Source organism: Scyliorhinus torazame, chromosome 5 (genome assembly GCF_047496885.1).
Source record: "Scyliorhinus torazame isolate Kashiwa2021f chromosome 5, sScyTor2.1, whole genome shotgun sequence".
Classification (NCBI taxonomy): Eukaryota; Metazoa; Chordata; class Chondrichthyes; order Carcharhiniformes; family Scyliorhinidae; genus Scyliorhinus; species Scyliorhinus torazame.
In genome coordinates, this window is record NC_092711.1 from 178,163,858 (window position 1) to 178,187,811 (window position 23,954).

Consider the following 23,954-nt stretch of genomic DNA (forward strand, 5'->3'; position numbering starts at 1 on the left):
TCTTTCAGACAGAAGTTGATAAATTCTTGATTTCTCGAAGAATTAAGGGCTATGGAGAGAGAGCGGGTAAATGGAGTTGAAATCAGCCATGATTGAATGGTGGAGAGGACTCGATGGGCCGAATGGCCTTACTTCCACTCCTATGTCTTATGGTCTTATGATCCTTGTGAAATTTGAAACCAAGCATTCGCAACAAGGCTCAAACGGCATCACTCCACTGGGTAAGACCAGCCAGTCCAGCAGAAAGAAACCTTCCCCATTGACCAACTGTAAGAGTGAGAAAAATGCAGTCCTGGATGTAATTGAAGCAGAAACAGTAACAGCAGAAAACAACCCCTGTAATCAATTGTGAACTTGTTGGTGTCTCAGCAGGTTCGATGAATCACGAAATCCCTTTCCACACTGAGAGCAGGTGAATGGCCTCTCCCCGGTGTGAACCTGCCAGTGTCTGCGCAGGTGGAATGGATCACTGAATTCTTTACCACACTGAGAACAGGTGAACGGCCTCGCTCCGCTGTGAACGCGTCGGTGTCGTCTCAGGGTGGATGAATCACTGAATCCTTTACCACACTGAGAGCAGGTGAATGGTCTCTCCCCGGTGTGAACTCGCTGGTGTGTCTGCAGGGTGGTTGAAACACTGAAACCCTTTCCACATGTAGAGCAGGTGAATGGTTTCTCCCCAGTGTGAACTCGCTGGTGTGTCTGCAGGGTGGATGAGTCATTGAATCCCTTCCCACACACAGAACAAGGGAATGGTCTCTCCCCTGTGTGAATTCGCTGGTGTTTTAGCAGGCTGGATGACTGAATGAATCCCTTCCCACACTGAGAGCAGAAGAATGGTCTCTCCCCTGTGTGAATTCGCTGGTGTGTCCGTAGGAGGGAAGACAGAGTAAATCCCTTCCCACACACACAGCAGGTGAAGGGCTTCTCCCCAGTGTGAATTCGCTGGTGTCTCTGCAGGGTGGATGAATCACTGAATCCCTTCTCACACTGAGAACAGGTGAAAGGCCTCTCCCCGGTATGACTACGTCGATGAACTTCCAGCACAGATGGAGATCTGAATCCCTTCCCACAGTCTCTACATTTCCACGGTTTCTCCATGTTTTGTATCTCCTTGTATTTCTCCAGGCTGGACAATCAGTTGCAGCCTTGCCCACACACAGAACACGTGTATGGTCTCTCCCCGCTGTGAATGGTGCGATGTTTTTTCAGGCTGTGTAACTGGTCAAAGCTCTTTCCAGTCAGTGCCCTGGAACACTCTCACTCGGGTGTGTGCGTTTCGGTGCTTATCCAGTCACACTGATGTTTAAAATCTTTTGAAGCCGACAGATTGGGCAAACATTTCTCCTTCTAGATTCAAAGGTCGATGATAGTCAGGTATCGAGGAATCAAGTGACTCAGTCAGATCTAAATGCGGCTTTTGAGATTTCTATCTGCAATTTCTCCCTCCTAATATCCTGTAAAAACAATTTACAAAAGACATCACTTGTCAGTACAGAATAGAAATTCAGAACAGACAATTCTAGTTTCTAGAGAACACTCTTTCCTCTCTTACTCCGCAAAGCTGTAAATCTCCGTCCCACACACTCTCCCTCCATTCTCACTCTGCTGTATCTAATATTCACCCTCCCAATTCTCCTGAAGGTGCTGATTCAGGCTGATTGACAGGCTGTTTCCTGGGCACAGCGACCATAACAAATCGGAGCAGCAGTCAGCCATTTGCCACATCGAGCCTGTTCAACTATTCAATGAGATTATAGGCCGATCTACCTCAGCACCATTTCCTCAAACTATTCCCCATATTGTTTGATGTCGTCAATATCTAGAAAGCAATGAGTCTCTTTCTTCAATATAATTGATGACTGACGCTCCACAGTCCTCCGGCGTTGAGAATTCCAAAGTTTTACCACATCTTCAAGTGAAGAAATCCCTCCTCATCTCAGTTATCTCTCCATTTTCCTGCTGGTTCCTCATAATACTCGACTCTCTCGGCATCAAAAATCTGCCTAACACATCCTTTAGTATATTCAACGCCCCCCAGCCTCCACTAGTCACTGTTGACGAACAATCCAAAGATTGACAAGTCAAGTCCAAAGATGTATAGGTTAGGTGGAATAGTCATGCTCAAATTGTCCCTAAGGTTGCTACAGGACTCTAATACACGGCTAGAAATATAAATAAATGTACTTTATTACAAAACCATAAATAATATATCTAATCTGGAGCACATAACAACACTAGACATATCTCTGTCTGATATTAATTTACTGTCCCTTTAAATGTCAGCTATCTCTTGGGGAAAGCAGCCCTTTAATTGTGAACATTGGGAAAGAGACCATCCTTTTAGCCAGACAAATAAATGTGTCAAGCTGAGGGAGCAAAGGATGTCAATGTCTTTAAGAGAGAAGAGAGAGACCTGGGCCAAGCTTTGCAGAGTCTGCACCCTCCCTGGATTCACTTCCTTTCCCTCCAGTTGCTGCAAGTCGCCAATTGAAGGTGAGAATGAGAAAATAAATGTAAAGGGGAGAAAAGAATGTGTTTCACTCACAGAGGTTGGAGACATGAGGACGTTCCAGTCTGTGTGAAGCTCCATAGTCATTCACCCAAAGCCCGCGCTCTGATTGGTTGGAGGACCAGAGTCCTTTCGGTCCTCCAATTCTTCTGATTTGTCAACACAACAGCAGGAAGGTCATGGGGCGGGTTCTCCTCCGCACATGCGCAGCTTCGCTCTCCCTTAGACATGCGCAGTCCCGGGCCGGGGGGAGGGGGAGATCACCGAGCTTCTCGCTCTGGCCGGAGCCGTCAGCCGGTTGCCTGGAAACCTTGGTGGAAGAGGAGGAGGGGGGGCATAACGGGTGGTGGCGGGGCTTGCGTGTCCGCGCGCCGGACCTGCGCACCAGTTGACGTCACCGCGGAGCAGGGTGATTCCCATTGGCTGATTCAGGCAGCGCTCCATTGTGACCTCACAAAGCGGACGTTGCAATTTAGACTGACTTCCTCCTCTGGGCAACATCTGGGAGGAAATCAATGTCTCCCCTTTCCATTTCTTATCTCATTCTGGGGGGACATTGGTGACTTGCAGCAACTGAAGGGAAAGGAAGTGAATCCAGGGAGGGTGCAGACTCTGGAAAGGTCTCTCTCTCTCTTAAAAACTTGTGACACCCGAGTGAGAGTGTTCCAGGGCACTGACTGTGGAAAGAGCTTTAACCAGTTTCAGCCTGAAAATCATCGCACCATTCACAGCGGGGAGAGATTATACATGTGTTCTGTGTTTTCTTGAGGCTTCAACTGATTGTAGAACCTGGAGAGACAAGGACACCCTCACCATGGAGAAACCGTGGAAATGTGGAGGCTGTGGGAAGGGATTCAAAGCACCTTCTGAGCTCGAAACTCATCGACGCAGTCACACTGGGGAGAGGCCGTTCATCTGCTCTGAATGTGGGAAGGGATTCACTCAGTCATCCAACTTGCTGGCACACGAGCGAGTCCATGCTGGAGAGGGGCCAGTCACCTGCTCCATCTGTGGGAAGGGATTCACTCAATTACCAACTCTGCTGCGACACCAGGCAGTTCACACTGTGGCGAGGCCGTTCACCTGCTCTGAGTGTGGGAAGGGATTTACGAGATCATCCAGTCTGCTGACACACCAGCGAGTTCATGCTGGAGTGAGGCCATTCACCTGTGCTGATTGTGGGAAGGGATTTACAAGGTCATCCTGTCTGCGGACTCACCAGCGGGTTCACACCGGGGAGAGGCCATTCACCTGTACTGAGTGTGGGAAATGTTTTGGGGATGCATCCAGCCTTGCGAGACACCAGCGAGTTCACACTGGGGAGAGATCATTCATCTGCTCAGTGTGTGGAAAGGGATTTAATCTTTCATCCAACCTATGGAGACACAAGCGAATACACACCAGGGAGAATCTGTTCAGCTGCTCTGAGTGTGGGAAGGGATTCAGTAATTCATCTGCCCTGCAGAAGCACCTGCGAATTCACATCGGGGAAAGGCCGTTCACCTGCTCTCAATGTGGGAAGGGATTCACTCGGCCATCCCACCTGCAGACACACCAGCGAGTTCACACTGGGGAGAGGCCGTTCACCTGCTCTGTGTGTGGGACGGGATTCAGTGAATCATCCAATCTGCTGGCCCATATTCGAGTTCACACTGGAGAGAGACCATTCGCCTGCTCAGTGTGCGGGAAAACATTTACTCAGTTATCAACCCTGCTGCGGCACCAGGCAGTCCACACCGGAGAGAGGCCGTTTCCCTGCTCCGTGTGTGGGAAGGGATTTACTCGGTCAACCAATCTGCTGACACACCAGCGCGTCCACACTGGGGAGAGACCGTTCACCTGTTCTGTGTGTGGGAAGAGATTTGGAGATGTCTCCAGCCTCGGGAGACACCAGCGGGTTCACACTGGGGCGAGGTTGTTCACCTGCTCCTTGTGTGGAAAGGGATTCACTTTTTCATCCAACCTTCGGAGGCACCAACGAATACACGCCAGGGAGAGGCCATTCACCTGCTCTGACTGTGGACAGGTGTTCACTGAGTCATCCAGCCTGCAGAAACACAGTGAAGTGCACACAGAGGAAAGAGACCATTCACCTGCTCTGAGTTTGGGCAAGGATTCACTGAGTCACCCTACTGCTGAGACACCATGGCAGTCACAGTGAATCGAGACCTTTCACACTCAGACAGGATGTTAATTGTGTCAATTGTGGTTAAGTCTCTACAGGTGGAGGCATTGATTGGTTATTTGAGCACATATAATGTTTTTCCATAGAGTTTGTACCCCCTCCTATAATGCGAGGTACAATTCCCTGTTGGGGAGGCTCGGAGTTGTGCAAATGCTCCATCTGGTTCCTCCTGTGGCCTTGTGTATGTAGGTCACTTAACTCGTAAACCACAAACCTAGAGCAAGGTTCCAGGTTTTCCCACCAGGGTAGGTGGTAAAAACCATTCTGTGGCAGGCTAGGTGAGCTCATGAATATGCATCGGGGACCCTGGGTGGAGGGTACTGCATGCAGCAGTCCCATACAACCATAGGTTGTATTGGTTCACGGAGTTCACAAGATACCCATGTTCTTCTGCGGCCTTGGGGAGTCTGTGGACCCTGTGTGTGTAAGTTGTAATAGATTGCATCCCCTTCTCAGTTATTTCAAAAAACTTTTACTCCAGTTTTGTTTTCACTTCCGTCTCATGCTCCTGATCTTCAGGCACCTGGTGTGCAATGGGGTGGGGTTGTGTGCATTGAGGGAGGAGGAGCCCCTCGTGACCCTGCTCCTGGGCCAGGCCAAACTTGTCATGCACAAGTCCAGGCAGCGGGCCATCGAGGGGGTCATCTGCACAACTATCTGTCCCTTCTCTGTGACTATATTCATAGCTGGCTGCCCTTGGAGAGGAAGCACGAGATGTCTGCCGGCAACATTGAAACTTCCCATACCCAGTGGGCACCGTGGGGATTGAGGTGTTTTATTGAGCCCTCTTGTCACATTTTGTTCTGTTGTTTAATGCTTCCTTTGTGATTTGTTTGGATGCAGTGTCCCTTTAAGCGGCGGCTCTTTTCATTTGTCCCTTTGTTTAATTTGATTTAATTGGTTTGTCGTTTTGTGAAAACGGCTAAGCTGGCCAGTAACACGTCCATGCAGCTGGCAGTCGAGAGGGTTGTCCAACCTGACTCTGCCTCCGTCCCGTGTCTCTGTTCAAGGATGGGTGCCCCTGGAGCATTCAGTGTCCACCAGCACGTTGGAGGCCGTTCCTGGCCGTGGGGGCTGGGGTGCATCATCACCCCCAACCCTCCCATCATCATGGGGTGCATCATCACCCCCACCCCCGTGTAGCACAGGTGGTTAGCACTGTGGCTTCACAGCGCCAGGGTCCCAGGTTCGATTCCCCGCTGGGTCACTGTCTGTGCGGAGTCTGCACATCCTCCCCGTCTCTGCGTGGGTTTCCTCCGGGTGCTCCGGTTTCCTCCCACAGTCCAAAGATGTGCAGGTTAGGTGGATTGGCCATGCTAAATTGTCCTTAGTGACCAAAAATGTTAAATGGGGTTATTGGATTACGGGGATAGGGTGAATGTGAGGGCTTAAGTGGGTCGGTGCAAACTCGATGGGCCGAATGGCCTCCTTCTGCACTGTATGTTCTATGTCTAACCCCCCCCCCCCGCCAATTTGGACATTTTCTTTGGGATTTATGCTTTTAGTTGGTGTTACTGTAAAAAAACACCCCACCTTTTCTTTTATTAACTTATCCAGCAGTTCATTTGTCCTTTGTGTTAATTGTCTGTTCTGTTTTATATATAAGGACATAAGAACTAGGAACAGGAGTAGGCCATCTGGCCCCTCGAGCCTGCTCCGCCATTCAATGAGATCATGGCTGATCTTTGTGGACTCAGCTCCACTCTCCGGCCCGTACACCATATCCCCGAATCCCTTTATTCTTTAGAAAGGTATCTATCTTTTTCTTAAAAACGTTTAAAGAAGGAGCCTCAACTGCTTCACTGGGCAAGGAATTCCAGAGATTCACCACCCTTTGGGTGAAGAAGTTCCTCCTAAACGCGTTCCTAAATCTACTTCCCCTTATTTTGAGGCTATGCCCCTAGTTCTGCTTTCCCCGACCAGTGGAAACAACCTGCCCGCATCTATCCTATCTATTCCCTTCATAATTTTATATGTTTCAATAAGATCCCCCCACATCCTTCTAAACTCCAATGAGTACAGTCCCAGTCTACTCAACCTCTCGTCATAATCTAATCCCCTCAACTCTGGGATCAACCTAGTGAATCTCCTCTGCACTCCCTCCAGTGCCAATATGTCCTTTCTCAGGTAAGGAGACCAAAACTGAACGCAATACTCCAGATGTGGCCTCACCAACACCTTATACAATTGCAGCATAACCTCACTAGTCTTGAACTCCATCCCTCTAGCAATGAAAGACAAAACTCGATTAGCCTTCTTAATCACCTGTTGCACCTGTTTTGCTGAAAAAGAGCACAAAGGCACACATACCAGGTGCAGAGGGGGTATGAGGATGGACGAGGCGCTCCTTAGAAACCTGCTCCTGGGCCTGGCCAAGGTAACCATTAACAGATCCTGGAGGTCAGTGATCGAGGGGGTCATGTAATCTGATCGCCCCTCTTCTGTGGCTATGTTTGCAGCCGGGTGTCCCTGGAGGAGGAGTACCTGGTGGCCACGGCAAGGCTTAAGGCCTCCCATGACCAATGGGCATCGTGGGGGCTGGAGTGCATCATCAGCCCCGGAACAACATTTTAATTTAGATTTGTGAGTTTCCTTTTAATGTTTTGTTATTGTTCCAGTATCCTGTTCCAGTATCCTATCAGGGTTGTCACCCCCTTTTATGAGTTCATTTTATTTATTTCCAGTTTTCCATAAAAGGTCATATGAAGCCACACTTACTGACGTGGAGTGGAGTGGGGCCAGGAGGTATATACCTGTAACGTTTCATTCTGTAAATAAAGCTATATAAAGTAAAGATTGGCTGCAGTTTCTTCCTTCACCATGAGGCTGTCCGTGTTATAAAAGCAAATTACTGCAGATGCCGGAATCTGAAATCAAAGAGAAAATGCTGGAAAATCTCATCAGGTCTGGCAGCATCTGTAAGGAGAGAAAGGAGCTAACGTTTCGAGTCCAGGTGACCAAGGCTTTGAAAAAGGGTCATCTGGACTCGAAACATGGCTCTTTTCTCTCCCTACTGATGCTGCCAGACCTGCTGAGATTTTCCAGCATTTTCTCTTTGGTGTCAGTATTATAACATGGTAACAGAGAATGCTTGTCTAATGGTGAATGTTCAAAACTAAAGGAAAATAACATTTCAGACTCACAATCCCAGTAGTTTCTGTGATATATGCCTGAAGGCAAGTGGAAATTGTCATGGTCTGATTACTCGCCGATGTTCTAGGAGTCTGAGCCGTACGACCAGAGGAAGAATGAAGTGGCGATGTGGACGCGGGTTACGTCCCCACCAAGGAGGAAACAAGGTCTGGCCTCAGCATTCTCACTTCCTAACAAAAGAAAATTCGGAAGCAAAGTATTTGATGAGCTGGGCGCCGGTCAGTTGGATCCTGATGAAGGTTTGGATCTTCTATTTGCAGTGATCTGGGTGATGATAGCCAGTGTGGCAGGAAGGGACAGAGAGAACTAACTATAGAGAGCACCAGCAGTTAAGACCAGAGAATGGAAACATAATAAAAAGACAGCGTTAAAGGCAGGGGTGGGGTTTTGTGCTTGCATTTATTTTATTTTGTGCTGTAATGTTTTGTAAATGTTAAAAACATGAATAAAAATACTTTTAAAAATAATAAGATCATGGCTGATATGTTTGCATTTCAAATTCCATGACCCCGATAACAAAGAACAATACAGCACAGGAATAGGCCCTTCGACCCACCAAGCCTGCACCGGTCATGATACCAACCTTGGCCATAATCCTCGGCACTTCCTTGTGCCGTATCCCTCTATACCAGCACAGTAGCACAAATGGATAGCACTGTGGCTTCACAGCGCCAGGGTCCCAGGTTCGATTCCCCTCTGGGTCACTCTCTGTGCGGAGTCTGCACGTTCTCCCCGTGTGTGCGTGGGTTTCCTCCGGGTGCTCCGGTTTCCTCCCACTGTCCCAAGACGTGCAGCTTAGGCGGATTGGCCATGATAAATTGCCCTTAGTGTCCAAAAAGGTTAGGAGGGGTTATTGGGTTACAGGGATAGAGAGGAAGTGAGGACTTAAGTGGGTCGGTGCAGACTCCTCGATTGGCAGAATGGCCTCCTTCTGCACTGTATGTTCTATACCCATCCTATCCATGTGTTTGTCAAGATTTCTTTTGAATGCCGTTTGCCATTTGATCCCTTTTCCTGACAAGAATGTATCAACCTCTGTCTTAAGAATATTCAATGACCCCCCTCCCCCAACTCCTTCTGAGGCAGACAGTTCCAAAGTCACATATTTATTCTCATCTCTGTCCTAGAGAAGTGATCCTTAATTTAAAAACAGTGTCCCTTAGCTCTGGACTCACACACAAGAGAAAATGTCCTTTCCACGTCCATTTTGTTCCGAATGCTGCACACATTCAGATACAGAGCCTTTAACTCTGTCTTTTTACCATGTTTCCACTCTCTGGTCTTATCTGTTGGTGCTCTTTATAGTTAGTTCTCTCTGTCCTTTCCTGCCACACTCTGGTTATCATTACCCAGATCACTGCTCTGCTCCGTTACCTCCTTGATTCCCTTTGATTTACCTCACCTTCTCTTGTCCCTTCCCCCACTCATCAGTTTGAATCCCTCTCGACCACCCTGGTTAAACCACCACCGGTCAGCTCTCCTCCTCAAAGGGGAAAGCAGCCTATGGTCACCTGGAACTATGGTAACTTTACCTTTTTTTAAATAAATTTAGAGTACCCAATTCATTTTTCCAATTAAGGGGCAATTTAGCGTGTTCAGTGTTGTGTTGTGGGGGCGAAACCCACGCAGACACGGGGGAAATGGGCAAACTCCACACGGACAGTGACCCAGAGCCGGGCTCGAACCTTCGACCTCGGCGCCGTGAGACTGCAGTGCTAACCCACTGCGCCACCGTGCTGCCCTAACTTTACCTTCACTGTAATGCAGCTTTAAGAATTTTTAAAAACTGGTGTTAAGATCAGGAAGGGGTCAGAGTACCAGCTATTCCAGGATATCCTGTTTTGACACAATTTTTAGTTCACAGTGCGAATGGACGCCATGCCGATTGGATCAATTTGTGAAATATTTGATGAAGAAGTCGAACAGCTGCACAAACAAAACAATCCAGTCAGTCCCATTCCCCCTCGATGTCCCCATTCCCCTGCAAGTTTATTTCCTTCCAGTGCCCATCAATTTCATTTTCAAATTGGTCGTTATCTCCAATTCCTCCACCTTTGTGAAGTGAGTTCCAGGTCATTACCACTCGCTGTGTAAAAATATTCTCCCTCACATCCCCCTAAAACACTTGCCCAAAACCAGAAATCTGTGTCCCCCTCATCCTTGTCCCATCAGCTAATGGGAACAGCTTTTCTTTATCCACCTTACCTAACTCTATCATAACCTTGTCCACCTCTATCAAATCTCCCCACAACCTCCTTTGCTCCAAGGTGAACAACCCAAGCCTGACATCGACAATAAAGAATAAACAAACAGAATATGTTAATACCTGGGATCAGGTGGGAATGTTTGATTGTCCTGAACAGTGAAGGAATTGGAATAACTCACCTTGGGTGTAGTTAACTGGAATGTATCAATCTGGTATCCACCTACATTCCAGTGAGATTCCAGAAGTGTAGATGAGATGAATAAGTTAATACCTTTGTCTTGGTAATATTTCTACCATTTGCCTCAGAACCCTTTACTTTTAGAGGAAAACCATGTTTTAAGATCTGAGGTGCTGCCTGAATCATCAGGATGATAAAGGGAGAGATAAGCAAAGCTTGTGAGACAGACACCCCCTGTGGAGTTTTGATAAGATTGTGTGACATGTTGAGGGACTAAGATCTCACCCTGGATATTCTTTCTATAAAATATATTGAGACATGGTCACTGCACAAAGACGAAATTGGCTGAATCTATGTCTGTCTGTGACTCTCAAACAAAAGGAGCTGTCTGGTGGTCTGGGAAAATCTGCATCTCGTTATCCCTGAAGGGTCACTAAAGACATTGTGGGCCACACAGACCAAATTCAAATAAAACTATACAAAAGCCATCTGCATTTCATATCCCAGGCTGCCCAACAGGAGTGTGCTCATCAGCTAAAACAAAGAGCCCCACAGCCTTCCTTCCAATTCTTAATGGTTGACACATTCAACAATCTTGGGGGGGACTGGATGAGAGATACATGTCCTTTGTCAAAGGCAGTGTGGAGAGATAGGAGTGATGTGACATGAGCCTCTTGTTTGTGAGACCCGTAGTATTGGCTTGCTGCACTGCAGTCTCAGTCTGCCTTTTTTGACATCTAACCAGAAGCATCACAGACTGGGCGCTCTGGCCCAGGTTGGACAGCTGGCTCCACCAACACTGCCTCTGCTGGACATTCTGTACCATCGGCAACAAGACTGATTCATCTCCGCATGTCTATCTCATTGCATGAAATCAACACCACTCTGCTGCCTGCCACGTCTGCTGGGTCTCCTTGCATTTTGTCTCCCTTCTGCCAGGTAGCCCCTTTTGTTCAAGTTCAATGTGATTCACGTGGTTTGTGGGGGAGAGAGAGTTGCACTTGGAGGGGGAAAAGGATGTTCTCTGATCACTATACACCTAGCCTGGCCCAGGCAGGGAGGGGCAACACTTGAGGGACTCTCGATTCTCCCCATTCCATAACTTCCTGATGGTTCATGGAACCCACTATTTGCAGCATAGAATCACCAAATGCTCACAGCACAGAAGGCGGCCATTCAGCCCATCGTGTCTCTGCCATCTCTCAGCAAGTGCTGCAGAGCTAGCGCCACTCCCCTGCCTTTCCCCCCGTAACCCTGCCAATTCTTTCCCTTCATAGCATTTACCCAATTCCCTTTAGAAAACCGTGATTGGATCTGCCTGCACCACACTCCCAGACAGAACCTTCCACATCCTCACCACTCGCTGTATAAACAAGGTTTCCCTCATGTCGCCTTTGGTTCCTTTGTCAATTTGAGTGTCAATGTGTGCGTGACTTTAAGGGGAAGCTGGATAAGTCCATGAAAGAGAACGGAACAGAGGGATTTGCAGATTGAACAAAAGACATGTATTTATTTTTAAAAATATTTTTTAAATTAAAGTTTTGCAAAGTTTTTCACAATAAATAGTAATAATCCTAACACAGCAAAATAGAGTGAACATTAACATAGTGCAAAAAGGGAATATACAATAGCAATTGACTAGACGTGACCCCACGCGCCTCAGTCTTCCCACACCCTCCCAACGGAGCACTCACCCCCACTCTCCTACGGGTCGCTGCTGACGTTTTAATTTTCCCTGAGAAGCCATCAGACGGTATTAAGCCCCCGCTCAACAGCAGCAGCTCTGTACACTTGGCAAAATTATTTACACACATAAGTAGGCATCTGTTTGTGGTGTTGTCGTCCCTTGCTTCTCCCAGACGGAGTTCGCTGCCGTTGTCGTCTCATTCCGCTTCTGCGCACTTCCGTCTTCCATGTTTTCTCTGTTCCTGTGGACGTTAAGTTTGTTAACGTTTCCCTGCCTCCCCCCTCCCCCTCCCTGGCTCTCCTCTATTGTTCCGTCTCTTCCCTCTACCCCCCCTCTACCCGCTCCTGCCCCCAATCCCCCCCCCCCTGTGGCTCACCTTTCCTTCCTCTTAGATTCAGCTGTCTCCCCCCCCCCCCCCCTTCCCCTCCAAGACTTGTATTTATATAACACTTTTCAGGGCCACTGGAATTCCCGATGCACTTTCCAGCCAGTGATGTACTTTCTGAAGTGTCGTCACTGTTACGATGGAGGAAATGTGGCAGCAAATTTAGGCAAAACCAGATAGGAACACAGAAGCAGGAGTAGGCCATTCAGCCCTTCGAGCCTGCTGCTCCATTCTATACGATCATGGCTGATCTGGTTGTGATCCCAGCTCCACTTTCCTGTCTCACCCCCAAAACCCTTGACTCCTCTGTCAAAACTCTGACTAACTCTGCCCTGAATATATTCAATGACCCAGCCCCACTGTTCTCTGGGGAAGAGAATGCCACAGACTAAACACCCTCTGAGAGAAAAATATTCTCCTCAATCTCCGTCTGAATGGTGGACCTCATATTGATAAACTGTGCCCCCTGGTTCTAGCATCTCCCACAAATCATAGAACTTACAGTGCAGAAGGAGGACATTCGGCCCATCGAGTCAGCACCAGCTCTTGGAAAGAGCACCCCATTTAAGCCCACACTTCTAACCTATCCGCTTAACCCAGTAACCCCACCTAACCTTTTTATACTCTGAGGGCAATTTAGCATGGCCGATCCACCTAACTTGCACATCTTTGGACTGTGGGAGGAAGCCGGAGCACCCGGAGGAAACCCGGGCAGATACGGGGAGAATGTGCAGACTCCGCACAGACAGTGACCCAAGCCAGGAACTGAACCTGGGACCCTGGAGCTGTGAAGCAACGGTGCTAACCACTGTGCTACCGTGCTGCGCCTCCTGACTTCGACCCTATTAAATCCCCTCAGGATTGTAAATGTTTCTATAAGATCACCTCTCCTTCATCTAAACTCCAGTGCGTATGGGCCCAATGCTTTCAACCTGTGATGAATATCATGTCCGCTGCAGAATTAATACAAGCAGCATTTTAATTCAAAGTGGAATAAAACCACTTCAGCTAAAGGTCATGTATAGGTTATCACCAGCTGGGAGAAACTCGGAGCTGGTTTCAAAGGCTCATTAATACAAACAATTACAGGATAAGAAAGACCTTCCATTGACACACCATAAATTCTTTGGGATCACTCCCTACACGTATAAATATTCAAATCATGGGGACAGGAAATACTTCAGATAAATAATACACAAATCCTTCCTTAACTGTATAACTCTTGACACTTAGAATTACACCCTCACAAAAAGTCTGTTTTGGTATCTGAGAAACATGACAACACTGAAAAAAGACAGGCCTTTATACGAGTCCCCTTTGCCAATATATCTTAAGACACCTGACATTTACACAGACCCTACGATCATTAAAATATGTATTGATGATAATACATCCAATTAGCCATTTGGCTATAGGTAATTAACCAACAATAAGTGACAAGATAACAGATGCAGTCCTTGACTGATAAGAGAATTTTATGTACATAAAAAGAGAGGCATTTTAGCAGAGAGATACCCTTCTCACTCCCCTGCAGGAGTGTGGGTAAAAGCTCTGTTCTTCAAGCTTGCCTCGTCAGGCAAAACCTCAGGTTTTGTAAGTATGCTTTTATTTAACTTTTTAGAAATGTATTAAGAAATTGATAGGAGATACTTTAGGATTTTCCATGTTTCAGATATATCATTCTATTGAGAGAAGTTAGTGTGTTCGCACATAACAAAGGGCTGTTAACAGGTTTTATATTGTCAGCAGATAACATAGGACTATTAACGATTTAATATTATTAACAGATAACTAAAGACTGTTAATCAATTTATATTTTTAACTCTGCAATTCTGTATGCATCTTTTGGGAGTATTTTTACAATAAAAATACTTCGATTAAAATTATACTGTGTAAGAATTACTCTCAAAGTTGAAACTCCTAGACACTCATTCAGGAAGCCTTTTTTTTATTTTTTTATTTTATGAACAAACTTTATTGAAACAAAAAAGAAAACAATATTTAAACTTTTACTTAAGGTAACACTGACATATTACATGCAGTTTCTTAACCTTAACGCACTAGTTCCCATTAGACAATACCTTAACAGAACAGGCAGCTCTCAGGCAGTCAAATTACTTGCAATAACGTAGCAACTTTCCTTCTGCTAGAGACATTTGTTCTGAACTTTCGTGACCACCCTGGTCGATTCCACAGCCTTCTCTTGCATTCAGGAAGCCTTAAATGACGAGGACCACGACGATAGAGGTAACGATTTAGTTATGAGTGATGCATCTGAACTTTTCTCATTAAAAAGTAACTGAGATCCTGTATAACTGTCTGAGACCCGGAAAAGCATTCTCCCTTTGTGAGATCTATTCTGAGCCTTGGCAGGAAAACAGGTTTCCCTCTTTTGGGAGTTAACCTAGAGCTTGGTTATTAATAAAGTATTATCAGGTCCGGAATAACCTAAATCCTTCACGAACCTTTCTTCATAAGAGGAGCCCCTCATCCCGGGAATGAGTCGAGTGAACCTTCTCTCAACTGCAGCTAACACAATTATATCTTGGTTTTTCAAACAAGGTGAAGATGCAGTGCACAATATTTCAGATGTGGTCTCACCAAGGCCCTGCACAGCTGTAGCTTCCATTTCTCCTTGTTAGAAACACTAATATTCCAGTTGATTTCCTTGTCACTTGCTGTTCCTGTGCACTAACTCATTCTGAATCCTGTGCCAGATCTCTCTGTAACACTGAGAATTGCAATCTCTCTCCATTTAAATAGGATACTGCTTCTCTATTCCTCCTGCCAAAGTGAACACATTCATATTCTCTGAGAATATTATAGCCGTATTGTGGGAGGACACCTCGGAGGGCTCATACAATGAGGCAATCTGGGTAGAGCTCAGGAACAGGAAGGGGGCACTCACAATGTTGGCCGTTTATTACAGGACCCCAACTGCCAGCAAAAGATAGAGGAGCATTTAGGTTGAAAGATTTTGGATCGGTTTTGGATAGGTGCAAAAGTAACAGGGATGTTGTGGTAGGGGATTTTAATTTCCCCTATATTGACTGGGACTCACGGAGTGCTAGGGGTTTGGATGGGGCAGAGTTTGTAAGATGTAGCCAGGAAGCCTTCTTGATGCAATATGTAGATAGTCCAACTAGGGAGGGGCAGTGCTGGACATATTATTGTGGAATGAGCCTGGACAGGTGGTTGAGGTTTCAGTCGGGGAACATTTTGGGAGTAGTGACCACAATTTCATAAGTTTTGGGGTACTTTTGGACAGGGATGAGGGTAACCCTCGCATTAAGGTGCTAAACTGGGGAAAGGCAAATTACGATAACATTAGACTGGAATGAAAGAATTTGGATTAGGTGCGGCTGTTGGAGGGTAAATCAACATCGGACATGTGGGAGTCTTTCAAGCGACAGTTGATTAGGATTCAGGAATAGTCACGTTCCTGAGAGAATGAAGGATAAGTATGGGAAGTTTTGGGTGCCTTGGAAAATGAGGGTCATTCTGAGCTTCGTCAGAAAAAAAAAGGAGGCTTTTGTACGGTCTAGAAGGGTGGGGACAGTTGAAACCCTTGAGGAATATAAAGAAAGTAGGAAGGTACTTTAAAAAAAAAAAATTTAGAGTACCCAATTCATTTTTTCCGAGTAAGGGGCAATTTAGCGTGGCCAATCCACCTACCCTGCACATTTTTGGGTTGTGGGGGCAAAACCCACATGAACACGGGGAGAATGTACAAACTCCACACGGACAGTGACTCAGAGCCGGGATCGAACCTGTGACCTCGGCGGCGTGAGGAAACAGTGCTAACAACTGCGCCACCATGCTAAGTAGGAAGGTACTTAAGCGGGAAATCAGGAAGGCTAGGAGAGGTCATGAAAAGTCTTTGGCAAGTAGGATTAAGATGAATCTTAAAGCTTTTTATTCATATGTAAAAAGCAAGAAGGTGGCCAGGGAAAGGATTGGACCACTTGAGCACAGTGGGGAGAATCTATGTGTTGAGCCAGAGGAAATGGGCGAGATACTAAATGAGTACTTTGCATCAGTGTTCACCAAAGAAAAGGACTTTGTGGAAGATGATTCTAGGGTAGGGTGTGTGGACAGGCTGGGTCATGTTGATATCAAAAAGGAGGAGGTATTGGGTCTTTTAAAAGATATTAAGGTAGATAAGTCGCCTGGGACGGATGAGATTTACTCCCGAATACTGAGGGAAGCAAGGGAGGAAATTGGGGAGGGGAGGGGAGGGCGGTGGATGTTGTTTACATGGACTTCAGTAAAGCCTTTGACAAGGTGCCTCATGGCAGACTGGTACAAAAGGTAAAGTCACATGGGATCAGAGGTGAGGTGGTAAGATGGATACAGAACTGGCTCGGTCACAGAAGGCAAAGGGTAGCAGTAGAAGGGTGTTTTTCTGAATGGAAAGTTGTGACTAATGGTGTTCCACAGCGATCTGTGCTGGGGCCTCTGTTGTTTGTAGTGTACATAAATGATTTGGAGGAAAATGTAGCTGGTCTGATTAATAAATTTGCGGATGACACCAAGGTTGGTGGAGTAGCAGATAGTGTTGAGGATTGTCAGAGGATACAGCAGGACACAGATAGGTTGGAGGCTTGTGCAGAGAAATGGCAAATGGAATTTAATGTTTAACAAATGCCTAATATTGCCCGACAAACGCCTCCCCTTAACAAACCCTGTCTGGTCTTTTCCTATCATCCCCAGCACATAGTCCTCAATCCGTGAGGCTAAGATCTTAGCCAGCAACTTGGTATCTTCATTTAGCAATGAAATTGGAAGGTCGGACCCACACTGCTCCGGGTCCTTATCCTTCTTTAAAATTAAGGAAATCGGGGCCTGCAACATGGGGGGAAGCTCCTCCTTCTCCTTTGCCTAATTTAATGTCCCTACCAGCAGGGGCCCCAGGTCCCCCGAGAATTATTTGTGAAATTCCACTGGGAAGCCATCCGGGGCCTTCCCCACCTGTATCACCCCCATACCCTCCATCACCTTCATCAATTCAATGGGCGCTCCCAGCCCTTCCACCAGGTCCTCCTCCACCTTGGGGAACTCCAACCTGTCCAGAAAATACCTCTTTGCCTCCACCCCGGCCGGGGAGTTCGAATCATATCGTCCCTTGTCGAAGTCCTCAAATACCCCATTCACCCCCACCGGGTCTAAGCCTTTGTTCCCTCTCCTATCCTTCAGCTTTCCAATCTCCCTCGCCACCTCCTTTTTCCTCAATTGGTGTGTCAACATCCTATTCGCCTTTTCCCCATTGTCATTGACTTCCTCAACTGCCCTACTGACTTACCCGTAGACACCAGCCCAAACTCCATCTGGAGTTTCTGCCACTCTTTCAACAGCCCAGCCTCTGGGGCCACCGAATACCTCCTATCAACCTGCAGGATTTTATCCATCAACCTCACCATCTCAGCCCGCTCCATCTTGTTCCTATGTGCCCATATCGATATAAACCCCCCCTGACCACGGCTCTCAGCACCTCCCATAGTGGTGGCCGAGACCTCCCAGATCATACAGCCCCACATACCTCCAAATAGTAGCCCTCACCTGCTCACAAGCCTCCTCATCTGCTAATATCCCACATATAACCTGCACTGCGGATGCTGCCCCCCCCCCCCCCCCCCCCCCCACCCCGGGCGCTGTCCCCCCCACTCCTCCAATCCACCTGCAAATCCACCCAATGCAGTGCATGGTCTGAAATCGCAATCGGCAAGTACTCTTGAGCTGACCACTCCCGCCAACAACGTCCTATCCATCACAAAATAGTCGATCCGGGAGTACATCCTATGTACATGGGAGTGAAACAAAAATTCCTTTGCCCTCGGCCTACCAAACCTCCATGGGTCCAATCTTCCCATGCGCTCCATAAACCCTTTCAATTCCCTCGCCCCGCTGATACCCTCCCTGACTTCGGACTCAACCATTCCAATTTCAGCAAAATAACTGCATTAAAATCCCTCCCCATCACCAGCTGGTGCGAGTCCAGGTCTGGGATTCTCCCCAGCACCCGCCTCATAAACTCAACATCGTCACAGTTCGGGGCATAAATGTTCACCAGGACCACCAGCAACCCCTCTAATTTCCCGCTCATCATTACGAACCTCCACCCGAGTCTGCTACTATATTCCCCACCTCAATCACTACCCGCTTATTTATTAGGACGTCACATCCCACGTCTTAATATCTAATCCTGAGTGGAAGATGTGACCTACCCACCCTTTCCTTAGCCTGGTCTGAACCTCAATCTTCAGGTGTGTTTCCTGCAAGAATGCTACATCCGCCTTTAAGCTCCTCAAATGCGCAAACACGCGTGACCTCTTGACCGGCCCATTCAGTCCTCTCACATTCCATGTGATCAACCTGATTGGGGGACTCCCCATCCATTCATCCATTCCCCCCACCAGCCAACCAACCATAGTCCCTCTTGCCCCAGCATCCGGCCTACGTCACGCAACCCTACAGGCCCGCCCTCGGATGTCCACCGTCATCAACCCCTTTCTTATCGTACTTCAAACGCCCACCCCTGTCAGCAGCCCCCCCAAACAAAACAACAATCTAAACCCCTACTAACACACTAATCACCTACTCACCCCACTTCATTACCCTCCCAGGTGCTTTGCCTCGCCTGCCTGGCCCACCTCAAGATCTTTTCTTTATCAAGGAACCTGTGCAACCACGCCACCATCGCCCTCAGCGGCTCGTTCGCCTGCGGCTTCTTCATCAGTGCCTGTGCGCCCAATCAACCTCCCGGGGCTGGTTGAAGGCCCCCTCCCCAGAAGCTTCTTCAGCATTTTGGCTACACAAGAGCCAGCGTCTGCTCCCTCGATGCCCACTGGCAACTCATAATCCTCAAATTCAGCCTCCGGGAGCGGTTCTCCACGTCCACCACTTTCTCCTTGTGGCACTTCTGAGTATCGCTCAACATCCCAACGAATGTAAGCTGCTCCTCGTGCTTCCCCACCTCCTCTTCCACTTTCTGGATCGTTTGACTCTGGCTGTCCAACCTCAGCTCCACACAATCGATCCCCGCTTTCAGCATGTCTACTGTCTTCGCCAGGTCCTCCAGAGCTTCTCTTCTCTGCTGGCTGAACTTCCTATCCAAAATGTCCACCAGCTGCTCCATCGACCATTGAGATGGTAGGGTCGGGCCCTTGCTCTCCGCCATCTTTCCCTGTGTCGCAGGAAAAGTTTCTTGCTCCAACAGCTCTTTTCTTCTAAAACCATTCCTGGTCCACAAATCCATTCACCAATGGAGTATGGTCTTCCTCCACCACTTTTTTGATTAAACCATCCGCCATTTAATCGGCGAAAAGGACCAACAAAACCACCTTGAGCAGCAGCCGCCAAATGTGCGACCACTCAATCCATGGCCGCCACCGGAAGTCGGAAACAGATACATTAACAGTGTTCAAAAGGCATCTTGACAAATAGGTGGATAAGATGAGTACAGAGGGATACGGTGCTAGGAAGTGCTGAGCGTTTTGGCCAGGGATGGTATCATGACCGGTACAGGCTTGGAGGGCTGAAGAGCCTGTTCCTGTGCTGTATTGTTCTTTGATTTTTTTTTCTCCCACATTATACTGCATCTGCAAATATTTCCCATTTACTTAACCTGTTTGTATCCTTTTGTAGACTCCCCACAACCTATTGAGAAGGAACAGCAATGTGATAATGAACAGATGATGTTTTTGTGATGTTGATTGAGGGATAAATATTGACCAGGACACCGGGGATAACTCCCCGGCTCTTCTTCAAAAATAATGTGAGGTGTTTTAAATCTAACCAAGCAGATAAAGCAGGCCTCACTAACATCTCACCTGCAAGACGGACTTCCAACAGAGGAGCACTCCCTCAGCACTGCACAAGAGGGCAGGCATGAGTCATGGAGGTTTATAGCTTGGAAACAGGCCCTTTGGCCCAACTTGTCCAAGCCGCCCAGTTGTTACCACTAATCTAGTCCCAATTGCCCACATTTGGCCCATATCCCTCTATACCCACCTTTCCCATATAACTGTCCAAATGCATTTTAAAAAAACAAAATTGTACCCGCCTCTACTACTGCCTCTGGAGTTCCAGACACTCACCACAAAAAATTGCCCCTCTGGACCCTTTTGTATCTCTTCCCCCCTCACCTTAAACCTGTGCCCTCTAGTTTTAGACTGTCCTACCTTTGGAAAAAGACGCTGACTATCTAACTGATCTATTCCCCTCATTATTTCAGAGACCTCTATAAGATCAGCCCTCTGACTCCTATGCTCCATGGAAAAAAGTCCTAGTCTATCCAGCCCCTCCTTATAACTCAAACCATCAAGTCCCGGTAGCATCCTAGTAAATCTTTTCTGCACTCATTCCAGTTTAATAATATCCTTTCTATAATAGGGTGACCAGAACTGTACCCAATATTCTAAGTGTGGCCTTACTAATGTCTTATACAACTCCTGTATTCAATGTTCTGACCAACAAAATCAAGCATGCCGAATGTGTTCTTCACCACCCTGTCTACCTGTGTCTTTCAAGGAGCTATGAACCTGTACTCCTCGATCTCTTGTCCCATAACTCTCCCCAACAGTCTACCATTAACTGAGTAGGCCCTACCCTGATTCAATCTACCAAAATACATCATTTCACATTTATCTAAATTAAAAACCATCTGCCATTCATTGGCCCACTGGCCTGATTGATCAAGATCCCGTTGCAATCCTAACCTTCTTCACTGTCCACTATGCCACCAATCCTGGTGTCATCTGCAAACTTACTAACCATGCCTCCTAAATTCTCATCCGAATTATTAATATAAATCACAAATAGCGGTGGACCCAACACTGATTCCTGAGCCACACCACAGGAGTTTTATTCTCCAGTCCTGAATGGGGACATGACCTCAGACTGAGCTCTGGCTGACAGGGAAGGTGAAGAGGACTGGGAAGAGGCATACGTTGAGTGTAACAAACATCACAGACCAGGTGAGCCGAATGGTCTGTTTCTTTGATGTCCATTTTATGTCATTTCAATCAGCGGAACATTTCAGACTTGGAATTGTCAATTCCACAGCAAGGATTTGTTTGGGTGCGATGCTGAAAATGAACAGTTTGATTGTAAATTGATTTCAGCTGAGAGTCCTGAATGAATGAGGAGAAATCACAAACAGCAGTTCTTAAAGAGAAACTGAGCACCCAGCAAGACACAACTGATCCCACATCAAGGACATGACACGGTGTTCAATCCAAAACTGATTAGACGTCCATTCAGAATATTAAATTCCAGCCCAGTTACAGAGACCACTAACATCAGCAAAAATAAACCCCAACTGTCAGGGTTAATTTGGTTTAGTCGTGGGCAGCAGTAAAACAGCAAAATCATTTTCCCTCTAAAATAATAAATATCTGTCCCCCCAAACGCTCCCTTGTCTTTATTAATTTTAACAATAATTCATCCCACTATCCTGCTCCTGCTTTCCCCCAATTCTCCTCCCCTCAAGGTGCTGACTCTCTGGTTCAGTCTCACTCTCACCTGCTGCCCTCCCCAATGTGTCACCCAGGTGTCCAAATCTTCACACCTGAAGTTAACAAGCTGTGTTGCTAAGGGGGGGGACGTCACAATCCAATCCAGTGACTACCCAGATGCCCCGCCCCCCTTTCCATTCCAGTCCCAGGAGTTTGGAGGCTGGGCTCCGGATGAGGCCCCAGCTCCCATAATCCCATTGCGCTGGGAGAACCGCTCTAACCACCGCGCGAGCGGGCGTCCCGGGGCTGCGCATGGTAGAGGATATGATGCGCATGTGCGGGAGGGTGCGTTTCCTATTGGCCAAATACCTGGCGTACTTGATGTCAACAGTGACTTCCGTTGTCTATTGTCTTCAGACGCCGGGTAACCAATGGATAAATTTGGAAGACCGGAAGGACTCTAGTCCTCCAACCAATCACGGTGCGAGTTTTGTGCGATGAAGATCGAGCTTCACAGAGATTGCATCTTCCTCCTGTCTCCAACATCTGTGAGTAAAACATTTTCTTTTCTTCCCCCTTTCCATTTCTGTTCTTATTCTGAACTTCAATTGGTGACTTGCAGCAACTGAAGGGAAAGGAAGTGAATCCAGGGAGGGTGCAGACTCTGCAAAGCTTGGCCCAGGTCTCTCTCTCTTAAAGACATTGACATCCTTTGCTCCCTCAGCTTAACACATTTATTTGTTTGGCTAAAAGGATGGTCTCTTTCCCAATGTTCACAATTAAGGGGCTGCTTTCCCCAGGAGATGGCTGACATTTAAGGGGACAGTAAATTACTATTGGACAGAGAAATGTCTAGTGTTATATGGTACATGGAACTGTACTGTACAGCACAGCACAGTACAGGCCCTTCGGCCCACGATGTTGTGCCGAACTAGTCTGAACCTAAGATCAAATCAACCTACTCCCAATCATTCTAGTGCACTCCATATGCCTATCCAATAACCGCTTGAAAGTTCTAAAAGCTGGGAGTGTGTTCCACGCCCCAACCACTCTGAGTAAAGAACCTTCCTCTGACATCCCTCCTATATCTTCCACCATGAACCTTATATTATGCCCCCTTGTAACAGCTACATCCACCCGAGGAAAAAGTCGCTGAACGTCCACTCTATCTATCCCTCTCATCATTTTATACACCTCAATTAAGTCGCCTCTCCTCCTTTGCTCCAATGAGAAAAGCCCTAGCTCCCTCAACTTTTCCTCATAAGACCTACCCTCCAATCCAGGCAGCATCCTGGTCAATCTCCTTTGCACCCTTTCCAATGCTTCGACATCCTTCCTATAATGAGGTGACCAGAGCTGCACACAAAACTCCAAATGTGATCTAACCAAGGTCTTGTACAGTTGCAGCATAACCTCACGGCTCATAAACTCAATCCCCCTGTTAATAAATGCTAACACACTATAGGCTTTCTTCATGGCTCTATCCACTTGGGTGGCAACTTTCAGAGATCTATGGACATGAATTCCGAGATCTCTCTGATCCTCCACATTCTTCCGAACCCTGCCGTTAACCCTGTAATCCGCATTCAAATTTGTCCTACCAAAATCAATCACCTCACACTTATCAGGGTTAAACTCCATCTGCCACTTTTCAGCCCAGCTCTGTATCCTATCAATGTCTCTTTGCAGCCTACAACAGCCCTCCACATTATCCATTACTCCACCAATCTTGGTGTCATCAGCAAATTTACTAACCCAACCTTCAACACCATCATCCAAGTCATTGATAAAAATCACAAATAGCAGAGGACCCAGCACTGATCCCTGTTGTACACCGCTGGTGACTGGGCTCCAGGATGAAAATTTACCATAAAATTTTATATTTATTATTTATGATTCTGTAATAAAGTACATTTCTTCTTATTTCTAGTTGTGTAATATTGTACTGTAGCTACATTATATATTTCCATTCATCTCTTCCCTCAGAGAGTTTTTAGTCTCTGAAATGCTCTTCCACAAGGACCAGTGGAGTTAGGGATCATTAAAGAGATTCAGGGATAGGTAAGGCAGGTTTATGATTGACAAGTTAGTTCGGGGTTATGGGAAACAGGTCAGGAAATGGAAAGAAAACTAACATAAGGAGAGGATGTGGAATCCTTTATTCAAGGATGTGGAATTCTTTACTCCAGAGGA

At 47.0% G+C, this 23,954-nt stretch overlaps 3 protein-coding genes across 3 annotated transcripts in view; 2 read left to right on the plus strand and 1 right to left on the minus strand.

Annotated features, from left to right (window-relative positions):
* LOC140422491 (uncharacterized) overlaps positions 1-3,095 on the minus strand; it is a 91,363-nt gene extending 88,268 nt beyond the window's left edge. The window contains exons 1-2 of the mRNA XM_072507514.1: positions 2,549-3,095; positions 355-1,457 (exon numbers count right to left, since the gene is read on the minus strand). Of these exons, the coding sequence (XP_072363615.1) occupies positions 355-1,101 (747 nt within the window). The 5' untranslated portion in view covers positions 1,102-1,457; positions 2,549-3,095. The remainder of the gene's footprint in view (positions 1-354; positions 1,458-2,548) is intronic.
* The window catches only part of LOC140422490 (uncharacterized), a 29,559-nt gene extending 22,068 nt beyond the window's left edge, over positions 1-7,491 (plus strand). Inside the window, exon 3 of the mRNA XM_072507513.1 lies at positions 3,508-7,491. Within this exon, the coding sequence (XP_072363614.1) occupies positions 3,508-4,673 (1,166 nt within the window). The 3' untranslated portion in view covers positions 4,674-7,491. The remainder of the gene's footprint in view (positions 1-3,507) is intronic.
* Positions 7,492-22,149: 14,658 nt separating this feature from the next.
* Positions 22,150-23,954, plus strand: part of LOC140418065 (uncharacterized) — a 170,260-nt gene continuing 168,455 nt past the window's right edge. Inside the window, exon 1 of the mRNA XM_072501492.1 lies at positions 22,150-22,309. The gene's annotated coding sequence lies outside the window, so the exon portion shown is untranslated. The remainder of the gene's footprint in view (positions 22,310-23,954) is intronic.